The 14666-nt window shown below is 42.5% G+C and overlaps 1 protein-coding gene and 1 long non-coding RNA gene across 2 annotated transcripts in view; one reads left to right on the top strand and one right to left on the bottom strand.

The window, feature by feature from the left end:
* Nucleotides 1-14666, top strand: part of LOC146762837 (uncharacterized) — a 54669-nt gene that overhangs the window by 16211 nt on the left and 23792 nt on the right. The window lies entirely within an intron of this gene.
* Nucleotides 4002-8530, bottom strand: MMP7 (matrix metallopeptidase 7). Its single transcript, XM_015852274.3, has 6 exons — nucleotides 8361-8530; nucleotides 7617-7840; nucleotides 7362-7510; nucleotides 5453-5578; nucleotides 4760-4921; nucleotides 4002-4203 (listed from the first exon to the last, which is right to left on the bottom strand). Exons 1-6 carry the CDS (start codon nucleotides 8478-8480, stop codon nucleotides 4181-4183), a joined length of 804 nt encoding a protein of 267 aa, XP_015707760.1. The 5' UTR covers nucleotides 8481-8530; the 3' UTR covers nucleotides 4002-4180.

Raw genomic sequence — 14666 nt, 5'->3', positions numbered from 1 at the left:
ATGGACAACAGGTTGGCCATGAGCCATCAGTGTGCCCTTGTGACCAAGAAGGCCAGTGGTATAGGGGTGTGTTAAAAAGAGAGTGGCCAGCAGGTCAGGGGAGGTGATCCTCCCTCCATACTCTGCTCTGGTGAGGCTACATCTGGAGAACTGTGTCCAGTGCTGGACTCCTTAGTTCAAAACAGATGGGAAACTCTCAGAGAGTCCAGCAGAGGGCCACAAAGATGAAAGGGCGCCTGGAGCATCTTCTGTATGAGGAAAGGCTGAGAGAGCTGGGACTGTTCAGCCTGGAGAGACTGAGAGGTGACCTGATTTCTGATCATAAATGTATAAAGTATGTGAGTCAAATCGATGGGAGCAGACTCTTTTTGGTGACAGGTAGCAATAGAATAAGGGGCAATGGCAGAAGCTGAAACACAAGAAGTTCTATACAAACACAAGGAAGAACCTCTTTCCTGTTAGAATGACAGAGCACTGAAACAGGCTGCCCAGAAATATTGCGGAGTTTCTATCTCTGGAGATATTTGAAAGCCACCTTGATGCCTACCTGTGCAACCTGCTGTAGGGAACCTGCTTTAGCAGGGAGTTTAGACTTCATGGCCTTTAGAATCCCTTCCAACCCCTGCAGTTCTGTAATTCTGTGTGATTCTGTGTAAAGCCCCAGAAATAGCTTCTCTAGGGTAGGAACATTTTCACAGCAGTAAGGCTTATCCTTCATATGTGGATAGTCAAGGGACTCATTATAACTGTAAATACTTTTCTTTCCCAATGCAGAGTTAATTTAGTGCTCATTGTAGTGCAAAGCTACATTTAGATATCTTTTTATGTATTTAACAGAACAGTATTGCAGGCAAATGAAACTTCAAATCCCCACTGACACAAAATCTTATGTAATTACCTATTTCTTCTGTATGGCAAAGGAGAGATCAGATGGTATTTAAATAACATAATGATCTTCCATGCCCTCAGGAGTATAGTGAAGAAATCATGTGAAAAGTTGTACAGTAGAACAAAGTGAAGAAGGAAGAGGCAGAATCCCCTTGCTAAATTGTTCTTCTCTCTGATTTTACTTTCAATAAGGAATTGTACTGTAACTTCTGTGGGCTTGTGTGCAGGCTGGACACACTTTTCAACAGGGTGTAAAGTACAGAGTTTGCCGAGCTGTACCACTAGGTGGAGGCAGATGATATTGCACTGTTCCGATGTAGTAGACAGGATGAGAAGCAAACAGAATGTGAGGTGAGCCAGTGACAGCTGTGTTTCCCAAAGCAGATGTCCTGTTACACGAACTGAACCATAACAAGAGCTTTGAAGGCAATGAGATGCTGCTGACTGCTCAGTAAGTGATGCCTTTGCCATCTTTGAGGCAGAAGATCCTGGTTCTTAGTGGATTTAAGATGCTGTAGATGTGCTGGATGTGAATTCCTGCCTCTTGCAGAGATCCCTCCTCGAAGATAAATGGGTGTTCCCTCCCACCTTGTGCTGGCCCTGCTGCAGGGCAGACAGCTTGTGTGCATGATGGAAGAGATCTTCAGAGGTGTCCTGTGATCAGAATGGTCTTCCTAGGAATATATGTCTGGAGTTTTTCATCTTAGTTCATGTGGAAAGTAACTGCACAGTAAAAAACATCTACTTTTAGTCAAGTCTTTGATCTCATGCCTTCCTCCTTTGTCAGCACAATGGCTCCTCCAGAATGGCACGTGGATTGTCCCATGAATCCTTAGGAGCAATTCTTTCTAGTGTCTTGCACAATTTCCTCTGATTAAGTCTGTCTCCTATGACTGTTTTCTCTTTTTCTGCTCAAAAGAGGTGATTCTCCCACTGTATTTAGCATTTGTGCAGCCTCAACTATTGCATACAGTTCCAGGCCCCACAGTATAAAAAACATGTTAATATACTTGAAAGCATCTAGAAGAGGGCAACAAAGCTGGTGACAGGTCTGGAGGACACATCCTCTGAAGAGAGGCTGAGGACACTTGGATTGTCCTGGAGGAGGCCAAGAAATGATCTCACTGCTCCCTACAGCTCCATGAGGAGTGGAAACAGGAGGAGGTGCTGAGCTCTGCTCAGCAGGATAGGAATGATACAGAGCTGTGCCAGGGGAGGGTCAGACTGGGCATTAGGAAGCATTTCTTTACTGTGAGGATAGTTAAACACTGGAACAGGCTTCCTAGAGAGGTAGTTGATGCCCTATGCCTGTGGGTGTTCAAGAGACATTTGTACAATGTCCTCATTAATGTGCTTTAACTTTTGGTTTGTTTGGAAGTCATCAGGAAGTTGGACTCACTGATATTTGAAGGCTCTTTCTAACTGAACCATTCCATTCCATTCCATTCCATTCCATTCCATTCCATTCCATTCCATTCTGTTTGAAGCATCTGGAAGTAGGCTGAGGTCAACTAAGAGCATGATTTGTCTCTGTGTTGTGCTGTGTCTCCTTGGCAACCTTGGTCAAGAGAATAGGCTTTCTGTCATCATTAAACCTGTTCAGGATCCCTCAGGTCTCTATCCATTGTGATGGCCATTTCTTTTCTTCAGGTATTCCCCTTTTATACAGCTGAAAAGATTTTATTTTTTTTTAAACTATCTTTTCAGCCATTCAATCTTGCCAAGTTGCCATCACCCAGTGATGCAGGGGGTGATGTGTTTCAGCGCTGGTGACAGTGACATGAAAGACAAGCTGCATTCTGTTGGCCACACAGATTTTCTCAAGCATGACATGCAGGCTCTTGTTCACCACTGGTGAAAATGTATAGCTAACTGTGGTGACTGTGTTGAAAAATAGTCTTCTGGAGCTGAGAATTTTCTCTATCAAATAATGTTAGTGTGCTCTCCATATCTGTAGTAGGTTCCCTGGAAATAAATAGGAGTAATTACTTTTAGAGCATCCAGCACAGTTCCCATTTTCCCTTTGGTGTCAGTAAAACAGCATTGGATCCACTGAGATACAGCTGGTTTTCCTGAGATACAGCTTAACTAAGTTGGTCAAGCATCCATAGAGGCTGTGGAGTTCACTAGTTCCTTTCTGCAGTCTTTAATGCAGTCTGGGATCTGACCTTAGTCTGGGACTTCCTGTTTTTCTCTTACACTGAAACCTGTGCCTTCAGGAGGATGTCCAGATAGTCCTGGATACTTCATATTTGAGCTTCAGGTGTAAGAAATGTCTGGTAAATGACAGGAGTGCTTTCAAACTTCTGACTTATCAGAGCTGAGAAGCTTCTCTGGGGGAAAATTGCCTCAAGGAAAATGTTTCATACTCTATGCTTGTATCATCTAGATGTCTCAGTGACCTACTTCAGCCATTGCTTTTGGATAAATGCTGGGAAATGCTGTCATTTTGCAAAGGTGCTGAAGTAGAAGAAACTTTCTCCCCACAAGAGGGAACACAAGAGCTCCTAGTAGAAAGAGTATTCATCTTGTAACATTTTATCCTGATGAATGGGGAAAAAAGGCTCTACTGTTTGTACATCAGCGCCTGCAAGCAAAGCTGTACTTGTAGAACCCTTCCCATCTCATCCTATGACTGAGCCCAGTGGAGACTTTGAGATTTCTCAGGTGGTGCTCAAGGAGCCAGTGAGCCATGGCCATTTTGTCCTGGGATTTGAGAGATATTGATGCATCTCCCTGTGTCATTTGAGCTCTGCATTTATGGTAGGAAAACAGGCTCACCCTGCAGCACTGAAATGGCTTCAGCAGCAAGAAGGTGGCTCCAGGGTTCTGGAAACAAAGTCTGTGCTTGGATTTATGTGAGCCGTACAGTAAGCACACTGTGATTCTGAGGAGTCAGTAGCAGTGACTGAGAAGGGACAGGACATGGCTGGGGACTAGAAGTGAGCCATGAAGAGGGCTTGTAACTGCAGCAGTAGTTGCACACAGGCTCTTTTGGCACCCACACCTTTCTTCAGCATATTTTTCTGTCTTATGTACCTGTAGGAGTTATTCAATACACCACCAAAATGCCAGAAATAAAACAAACAAACAACAAGCATTAGACAACGAAGTATACAAGATGTTTGATTTCTTTTATTGTCACATGAAATTGGATAATGTGTAAACAAATCATGAAAAGTTCAAGACAGAAGGTGATGCTTTGACGTGTAATTAGCCAGAGCATTTAAATGGTTTTGGAACACCAAAACTACCAGATCTGAATTCTTAGTTTTTTTTTTAAACACCTTCTTTAGGAGTTTGCTGACCTTCTCCCTGTGGGAAAGAAAGAGAGAACAAAGTCTATACTGGAAATAGTCAACACAAACAGTTGTGTTTTATTTCCAGTGTTCCTCAAAATGCCCTGATGAAAATAAACCATGGCAAAGTTTATCCCATGAGATCTGTTCCAGCTATGCTCCGCTGTTACTTCTGAGTAGTTTCTCCTTTCACTAATCTGTCCTGTTGACTTGTTTAGTGGGATGGTATCATTTTCCCAGGGATCAGTACTGTTGAACACTTCCTGAAATAGCTCATTTACACATTAAGGTCCATAGGACGTGTTGGGCAATGCATGGGTGTGCAGGAAGACAGTGTGCCAGGCTGCTGCACTACCTCCTCATCAGCTCTTGGTTGCAATGGGGACATGTTACGTAACAGATATAGTGGATGGAGTATACAGAAATATGGTTTTTGTTTGTTTGTTTGTTTGTTTCCCCCTGATATTGACTCCTTTCTTTCCTTCTGGTAATACAATGAAGCCTCTGCCATCAGGGAGAGCAGTGAAACCTATACGCTGGTAGGTTTTAACTTGAAAATCAAGTGAATTTACCGTATAAACTCTGGATTCCTCGCCTATCATCCTGATGAAGTGTGAAGGTTTCTGGGTTCACATATGAGTAGAGAGGATACATCAGGGCTCCACGGACATTTGAGTGGGCGAGTCCCAAAGAGTGGCCAAATTCATGAGCAGCAACAAGGAACAAATTAACTCCTGCAGCATAAAAGCATGGAGAAGTATGTTAAAGGTTGGGCATTTCTTTTTAACAAATAAAGAATCTAAGCAGTAGGAGACTTTTGTCTTTCGTTAAGTTGAATTAAAGCATTGGAGTTTTGATTGCTTATTATTGAACTTTCTCATTTAACTGTAATATTTTAATAAAAGTATTGCCTATCCTTTGCATATACACATAGAGACTCTGAGTCTCTTTCCCCCTCTAATTTAAATCAAACTTACTCCAGCAAGCAAGATATTATATCCCTTCATACTTTAAGTAGAAAACAGAGGATTGTGATCCTTGCTTAGCCTGTGAAAACTGCTTTGGAATCCACACAGAACAAGCATTATGTAACTGCTAATGATAAGGAAAAACAAGGACTTAGGCTGTTGAAAAGAAGGAGAGGTTGATACTGAAGTGGTACTGAAGCATGAAGTGTTATGGAAAACGTTTCCTATGGCTGTGTGCTTGTGACACAAATATGCAATATTTGCTCTTCCCTCTTCATAAACACAAGTGAATTTTACCTTGATTGTATTTTGACCACTTTTCATCATCATCAAAATGAGCATCTCCACCTATCCCTTCTCCAGGCTCAAAAGCATGAGCTAATGTGCCACCTCTTCCATCGAAAGGATATCCGTCACCATGCTCTGCATTTGAAAACAAAGAAATGTCATCAGACAGCATGAGTTCTAACGCTTACATTCAGCAAACTGAAGCATGTTGCTTGTTTGTGATACCTTTTTTTTGCTGCTGTTCTTAAGAAAAAATCCTATAACAGCAAATTTGTGAGAATGGGGAGCAAGGTTTTAGGAAACATCTCCAAATTCATTACTTAAATACAAAACGTAGACTTGGAACTTATTGGAACTTATGCACGCTTCAGAGACAGCTGAGTCTTTGCTAGAAACCTGTTTCTGAAGCAGCATTCAGTGTTTATTTCAGAATAAATCCTTAATGCTATATGTTGAAAGCTCCTTAATGTTATTATGGTAGGTCATTGCTGTGCAATGTAAGTTTTAGACACTCACTTGTACTGACTGTAGTGGAAGCCAATTGTTTGGGGTACAGAAAACTGTATCTGAATAGCTGAGTTCTTCTTTTCCCAGTCTTAACACGGTCTATTAGTTACTGCTATCAGTGTTTGTGGGATGCTACCAGTTCCTACACAGAGAGCCTACAGGACAGGATATTTGTACCAAATCTGGAAATGTTCCACTCCCACTGAGAGATCTCTGACTTGACTGAGAATTTCTGCAGTACCGAATGCCATTATGTGACCTTTTCCTCTGGGATGGACCATGAGGCAGAGCTAGCACAGGTAGAAGAGACCTAGTCCTACTGCATGACAAGGGGTTAAAACCCATTCCAGCTTGCAAAACCCTTTTTTGCTTTGACTGGCACATTAAAAGACTCTTCCTAGCAACATGCTTCCCATGAGCAAAGCAGGGAGTAGGTATGTTTTGGTGCTTATATATGTAAACCAGGAGTCTGTTCTTCACTTCCTCTTCTGGAGATCTAGTAAATATCATCAATGGGTCTAGAAAACAAGTCATCTGGCCTTAAAGAAGGCATCCAGTTTGTCTATGCTGAGTCAATTTTAGTTCCAGATAAAGTAAAAGATATGCCCACATTCACACATTAGCCTGAATCACAGTCGAGCATCAGAAGTAACCCTAGTGGTCATCCTCATTTAGCATGCTCTGGCTTGCACCTTGCAGTCTTGGAGTCCACCAGTGAGATTCTTTCTAGAAGAAAAATCTAGAAAAAATTTCTAGAAGAAGATCCTCTCTGGGACCAATGCAAAGAGGCTGGAACAAGCTGCCCAGGGAGGCTGTGGAGTTTCCTTCTCTGGAGATATTCAAGACCTGTCTGGACAGGTGCAGCTTGCTGTAGGGAGCCTGCTTTGCAGGGGGTTTGGACTCACTGATCTCTAGAGGTCCCTTCCAACCCCTACAGTTCTGTGCGTCTGTGAACCCCGATGCACCCCAGCTTGCAAAAGGAGGTGTTCAGTCCAGATGAACAAACTGGAGCTAGACCAAAGTAAAGCTGCCTGAACCTGCCTAAATCCAGCTTTGTAGAGGCTGGGTCTTCAGCACAAGCTATTTTCCACTACACTCATCTTCTCATTTGTTTGGTTTGCACTGGATGTCAAGGCAGACGGTCACTAAATATCTAAAATTGAACATCTCAGTTCGGAGTAGAATTCTCCCTCCCTTTCACAACTATAAATCTGAAGGGATTTTCTAATGGTTGCATAGGAGTTAAACAGATTCATGTTATATAACACTGGTGGCATGATAAAGGTAAGATAACCTCCAAGTAAACTTGCTGGTTCCAAACTTGTTATTTATTCCTAAGCCTTTGGCTATAAGAATGCATTCTGTAAATCAGGCATGGAGCACTGAATTTTAACAAATTACATAGTCTCACCCCGACGTGCAAATTTAATCACGATGTCTGCGGGTCCCCAGGTAACTTTTCTGAAGTTCAGTGGAGTTACATCGCTCCATACCATCAAAGCCCTTCTAATTGCATCATCCACATATTCTCGGGGTAGGTCCGGTGTGTAATTAACAATTCTAACAGGAAAAGGAAGCAGATAAATGACATTTAGGCTGTGAAGGAAACCTGCAAAGTTAAGCTCAAAACAAATCCTTTCTCTATAAAATCTAAACCACCACTAACTTGTAAGTCAAGTATTTCTTATTCCACCGTGGACTTCCAGAAAATGTTTGGTAATCTGCTACATCAGGGAGTCCACATCTGGGCTGTTCCATTACGGTTTTTGTTTCTGCATTTAATTTTCCTGTTATAGTCAGGTGGAAAAACTTCTGCATTTCTTTAATCCTTTCTTCTATGCTGATGACAGGGTGTTTTCCAAGAAGTGGAAAGAATTTGTTAAGATATGTCTGGAAAAAGGAAAGGAAAACAAAAATTAGTATTTATACCTGCTATCTTCCAGCAATTGCATTTTACATTTGATTGAACTGCTCCATTGTCCTGTAGTCACGGTTTGTTTACATGTGTTTCTTTTTTTTTTAACCCAATTCTGTTTAACATGTGGCATTTTCTCTGTAGTACAGATTAAAATACATGAGAAGAGCTGAACAGCAGAACACTGTTAGCAAGCAGTCCTTTCAAGTAAATGCAGTGTACGGAGTATTCAAATCCACGGAGCTCCAAAATAGTATAAAAATATATTTATGATGTTTTCAAAATGAGGAGCCTCTACTATTTAGTAGCTGGAACTTGATCTCTTTTGCAAGTCAGACTTAGGCAGTCTAAGCCAACCAGCAAGTTTAAGTAGTTCTATGTCACCTCTGCAAAAATTAAGAGGAGGTAAAATAAACAGACAGGAAAGGAATGTAGAAGTTAAGTAAAAAATCCGGCTATTCATAATGCAGCTACATTGCCTTCCTGGTAACGTACCTGTGCGATGTCTAAATCTGCATTGCTCCATAATGCTGGTTTAAAAGGCACTGGAAGAGGAAGGCTCTGAGGTAGGAGAATGGCAGCATAGAGTAGGAGGTATTGCACGGTGACCAGCATTGCCAAGGAGCCTCACAGCTGCAGGAAATGTTAGTCTTTCTGTCTCCCAAGACTGGAGCAAGGATGCTTATATAGATCCTGTGAGCTCCATGCGGCAATCATGGATGTGACTCAGTTTTCGGTGGTATTAATGTAATGGCATCGCTATTCTAAGAAGTAAATGAAAACATGTTAAACAAATACTCCCTTTGACTTCCCTGTTGATGTCATGTCACAGCCAGCAGCCAGCCTTGGCTCTCTCTATTCATATTATTCTAGAAGTGAAACCACAAGGTTGCAGAGTTCACTTTCTGTAACTTTATCAATAGTCACTGTATAATCACTTCTTACTGCATTTCCCTAAAAGTTCCTTATACACAAAAGATGATTTTGCAACACTTTGGTTTGATAGTTTGCCTGTGTTGATGCAGAGGCAGAGATGAGATGGATGGATGTGCTGTCTCACCTGAGAACAATATGAGAAAGCCTTCAAGAAAAAAAGTTTACCCTAACAAGTATGTAGCTATCTTCTACCTCTGTCCCTACCAGTGCAATCTCCTGGATGTCTGTGGTGGAGGAAATCATTGCTGAGGAGGGCAGCCACAACTTGCCTGCTCCCCTGAGACACCCCTGTCTCAGCTGCACTTCACCAAACCCTACTGAAAGTGATGGCTTTTGAGAGCAAAGGGCCTCCATCTCAGGTGAGATGTGTTGAAGCCTCTTTGAGCTCTGTGAGTCTTGGGTGTGGTTCTGATTAATTCCTCTCATACTTCAGAAGAATTTGAAGCCCCATTCCAATGGACAGACTATTGAGCAACTCCCTTGTATCTTTTAAATCTCTAACTGTGCCACAGACACAGATGAAAACAAGAGTTTAAGAATGAAAGCTTGCTGAGAAAGGGCAGATTTGATGCTCCATTTTGCGGGGGGGCCCCAAAATCTTCGGTAATAAATCTGATTCTAATAAGATCAACATCAAAAGGAAATTGATGTTAATTTTATGATGCTTCTGATGCATATTATTATATTGTCCTTTTACCTTGGTTTTAAATGACAAAAAATGTTGTGGGTTGGTAAAAACCATTAACTGCCCTGTCATCATAGTCACATCAGCTATATTCAGCAGAGAACCTATGCCAGTGACAGTGTGTGGAGGAAGGAAGTTCAGGGAGGTTGGAAGAAATACTGGCTACAGTAACTGTAGACACACAATGAAAATGGAAGTACACCATGATGTAAAAACCATTTGAGGAGGTTTGGAATATTGCTGCTGAGATGTTTATACCCTGACGTTTTTTGAGGTGAGTAACTGCTGTGAAGAAGGATACTTCATGAAACTATGTCCTTTGAAGGTCGCCTTGATGAGCATCAGAGTCTTTCTGGCCTAGGGAAAAAAGATAAATACAATTATCAGGACCTGGATCTCCTTTGGACATACATGGGCAATTTTGTGCTCTGCAGTGGGATGAAAAAAGGAAGTAAAACTGAATGAATCAGTGGTGAATGATTTTTGTTTCCTGGTCATTTGACTTGGACAGGAGGTTCAGCTGGATTCTGGCTAACCTGAATGTGGCCAGCAATGGAGTTGATGTATACCAAGAGCTGCTAAGTTGTCTTTGTGAATGTATGGAATCTGACTGCTTTATTTGTAGCAGACTAAATGATTTTTGCATTTGTGATTAAGTGTTGATCAGTGCTTTGTATATTGGCCAGCAGTGCTTGTAAAAGGGCAAAGCTTTCTTTCCTTCCCCTATTGAATAGGATGGTGGTGGACAAAAAGCTGGGAAAAGACGCAGCTAGGACAGCTGATGTGAATTTGCTGCAGAGTTATCCTGTATGATATAATATCATGTTCAGAAACCAAATTGGACTAGCAGAAGAAGAAGGTGGGAAGGGAGGCAAAATTTTGAGGTGGCAATTTCTTGGAGACTGGTTTCATTTCAATCTGCTTGAGGGGGTAATGAAGTGCTTGACATCACTTTTTCTCTTTTTTTCCCATTTTTCCCTGATTTTCTCTTATTTTGCTCTTTCTACTATTTTGTGCATTCCACTACAGATGGGGGATGAGCCACCAGTTTTGTAGAGAATAGTTTGTGGCCACGGACAACACATTGCAGTGAAGAACAGGCAAAAGGAGTAGGGAATGTTTTGTTTGGGTCACCTGTGAATTATGCAATATTGCACATAAGCTCTTACCAAACCGGATAGACCTGGATTATTATGGTCTCTAGAACACTTGATACCTTTTGTTTTGTTATCTCGTTATTTAATATGACTAAAAAAATATTTCAGACTTGCATTTGTGACCTTGCTGGTATTTTTCCACAAAATAAACCTCTGGTATCCTCATCTCAACTTTGCATGGCACAGTCCTTTTGGATTCAGAACTCCCTCTAGTAACACAAATCTGTAGTCATGGTTATTGATGGGTGTTTTTCTTGGCTGAGTCTAGACTGTAGAGGGTGCCCCATTTCCAAGGTGTCTGCACTTCACTTCCATAGGTACTAACTCTGATGGGATTTCTTCAACAGTCCCTTGGCACAGGGAATCCAGGCCTCCGCTGCATGAGAATAGAAAGCTCCAGTTAATGGTGCCTAGCCACTGAGGTCCTGCCATCGCTTTTCAGCACTGCTCATCCCCAGATGGAGAAAATCCAGTTCTTCTCTCTGTTCATCTAGATCAAACTGCATTAAGCTATTTCTCAGCAGGATGTACCTCATGCCCCGTGGCTTTAGGGGAAGAAAGGCCTGAGGAAGGGATTATATGTTTGGGTTCAGCACAAACAACGTGACAAGAGCTAACAGACTTAGGTTACTAATAATTAGGCAATCTCAGCTTGTGGATTTACCATCTTATGGTTGTTCAGAGTTGAACTGCATTCAATGGCTTTCTATTTAGGACAGTTTGTCTGGGACATCATGTGGGAAAAAGACATAAATGTGGAGAGAAGTTTTTACAGTAAACATCTTGGGCAGTAAAACACTGGGGAAGTAACCTTCCTGTGTTAGGTTTGACATCCTGCCTTGTTGAATTTGTTTGCTTCTTTGTTCATTACCATGGGTCAGGAGTCTCTAGGTAAGAGAAACATACAGATCTCTCAAAATTTTCCTCATAATAATTTGCTTTATTCAGTTTAAATTGAAGTCATATGATATAACCCTTGGGTTCATGCATTTTTTCCTTCCTCCATGTACAGGACAGAGAGAAGGGAAGGAGGCAGGGGGTCAATCAGCTGCATTTCATTGTGATATGGATGTAAATCTTGCTGGCACAGGAGCAGGGGCATGACATCCTAGAGACACTTTCATTTGTGAATTCTCTTCTTGTAGCTGGCTGTCCCCATACATTTGTGGCAACTGAGTATAATGCCAATAACATTCTAGACCTGCTCTTCAGTAACAGTGCAGGACTGGTGGGAGATGTGAAGGTGGGGGACTGTCCTGGGCAAAACAACCATGAAATAGCAGAATTCTCTATTCTTGGAGATGTCAGAAGGGTGGCCACCAGAACTGCTCTCTTGAACTTCCAGATGGCCTATTTTGTCCTGCTCAGGATGCTTCTATCAGGGATCCCTTGGGAGTCTCTCCTTAGGGGTAAAGGGGTCCAGGAAGACTGGATGCTCTTCAAAACGGAAACTGTCATTCAGGCTGTCCCTAAATGCCGCAAGGCAAGCTGCAGGGGAAGAAGACCAGTGTGGATGAACCGGGAACTACTGTTGAGACTCCAGAAGAATAAGAGTCTATGACCTCTGGAAGAAAGGACAGGCTACTTGGGGTGATTACAAGGAAGATGCTAAGGTATGCAGGGAGGAAGTTAGGAAGGCAAAAGACCAATCTGAACTCAGATTGGCCACTGCAGTAGAAGAAAATAAAAAATCCTTTTACAAATAAATCAGTGGTAAGAGGAGAACCAAGGAAAATGTCCAGCTTTTACTTGATGCAGCGGGGAATGTGACCACCAGTTGTTACAAGTGGTGTCTCCAAGGGGCCAGTACTGGGGCCCATCTTGTTTAATATCTTAATTGATGACCTAGATGAGGGGATTGAGTGTACCCTCAGTAAGTTTGCAGATGGCACCAAGCTGGGAGGTGGTGTTGATCTGCCTGAGGGTAGGGAGGGATCTGGATAGGCTGGATCACTGGGCTGAGGTGAATGGGATGATGTTCAACGAGACCAAGTGCTGGATCCTGCACTTTGGGCACAATAACCCCATGCAGAGCTATAGGCTTAGGGTAGAGTGGCTGGATGACTGTGAAGAGAAAAGGGACCTGGGGGCGTTGGTCAATGCTTAGCTGAACATGAGCTGTCAGTGTGCCCAGGTGTCCAAGAAGGACAACGGCATTCTGGCCTGCATTAGAAATAGTGTGACCAGCAGGAACAGAGAGGTAATCATCCCCCATACTCAGCTCTGTTGAGGCTGCATCTCAAGTACTGTGTTCAGTTCTAGGCCCCTCACTACAAGAAAGACACTGAAGCCCTGGAATGTGTCCAGAGAAGGGCAACAAAACTGGTGAGGAGTCTGCAGCACAAGTCTTATGAGGAGAAGCTGAGGGAGCTGGGATTTAGTCTGAAGAAGAGGATGCTCAGGGGAGACCTCATTGCACTCTACAACTTCCTGAAGGGATGCTGTGATGAGGAGGAGCTTGGCCTCTTCTCCCAGGAAACAAACAGGACCTGAGGAAATGGCCACAAGTTGTACCAGAAGAGGTTTAGATTAGACATAAGGAAAAACTTTTTCTCTCAGAGAGTGGTCAGGCACTGGAATGGCTGCCCAGGGAGGTGATGGAGTCACCATTCCTGGCAGTGTTCAAGAGGTGTCTGGATGAGGAACTATGAGATCTGGTTTAGTGGTTTGTTGTAGCTATGGTAATGGGAGGACGGTTGGACTGGATGATCTTGGAGGTCCTTTCCAACGTTGCGATTCTAGGATTCTATGATTCTATGATCAGCTTCTCCATATACTTGGTTATACCACTAAGATGTTCAGTCACCAAACGTGTCCTCCCTGGAGCAGAGATGCAGGCTTTATTTCACACAAAAGCAAGTTATACTCAGTTTTCCAGAATGCTGAATTTTGACCTTGACACCATTAAAAACCAACACATGCATTACAGAGCTTCACAGCCAAGTAAGGTCTGCTTGACTCAAATGGTGGAGACTGAGTCACAAAGCAGTCTTGCTATTTTTTGCACAGTTATTCACATAGCCACTCACCAGCCTGATTAGTTGCTTAACCAGACCTCATGTGACTAACCAAATCAGAATGCAAGGGAAAGCAATAGAAGAAATTTCAGAAAATCAGTGAAGTCCATTCAGTCACATACCAGCAGAAGTGGAGATGGCTTAGTGCTATAATTTTTATTCTTAAGTATAGCTGTGTTCCTTAAGGAAATAATGTCCTTCTGATGGGTTTTATACATCTGTCTGTTGTGCAGCAACATCAAAATCCACCCCAGTGAGGAAAGAGTAACTCTGAGGTTGGAATTCAATTTGATGTTTGCGTATGTCAGAATCATAGAATCACAGAACCACAGAATCATAGAATGACAAGGTTGGAAAAGACCTACAGGATCATCTACAGACAGTTTGGCTGAAGCTACAATTGTCCACCTGGCTGTGTAGAAGCTCCAGCAGACATGGCAGAAATCCAGCATGAATAAACAGGCAATTCTAGAGTGAGCTCAAATGCAAAGGAGGAAACTGACAAGAGATAAATGTGGAGAAGGGCCATCTGAGAGGTAGAAACTTTTTGTCTAGGCATGCAGGGGTGGATTTTGAGAAGTCAGAAATGTTCTGGAATTGAAACAAGTGATGGATGTAGAGGGCAGTAAGTACATTGGCAGCAGAAGGACTGTGGCAGACTACACCGGCAGACTATGGAAACTGTGGTTGCACGACTCAGCAGCTCAGGGAAATTTATGACCAAGGACATGAAAAAGGATGAAATACTTATTGCTGCCTCTTCCTCTGCTGTTATTGATGTCACTTGCCCTTGTGCTTCACTCATCCTGGAGGCTGATGGCAGAGTGTGGCTATAGGAAGAAGGCATTTCCCCATCTAGGAGGTCCAAGCATGGACCATTTAGAGAAACTGGTCCTCATAGGTCGATGAGAACAAACAGAGTTCACCCACATGTGCTGAGAGAAATGGCTGATTTGTTTCAAGGTAAATCTTTCTTTGTCTAGATGACCTCTAATCATTCTTTCCA

This window comes from Coturnix japonica, chromosome 1 (assembly GCF_054131305.1).
Source record: "Coturnix japonica strain WE chromosome 1, WE-NBRP24, whole genome shotgun sequence".
Lineage (NCBI taxonomy): Eukaryota > Metazoa > Chordata > Aves > Galliformes > Phasianidae > Coturnix > Coturnix japonica.
The sequence above is the reverse complement of the archived record's forward strand: the minus strand, read 5'-3'. Positions and strand labels throughout refer to the sequence as shown.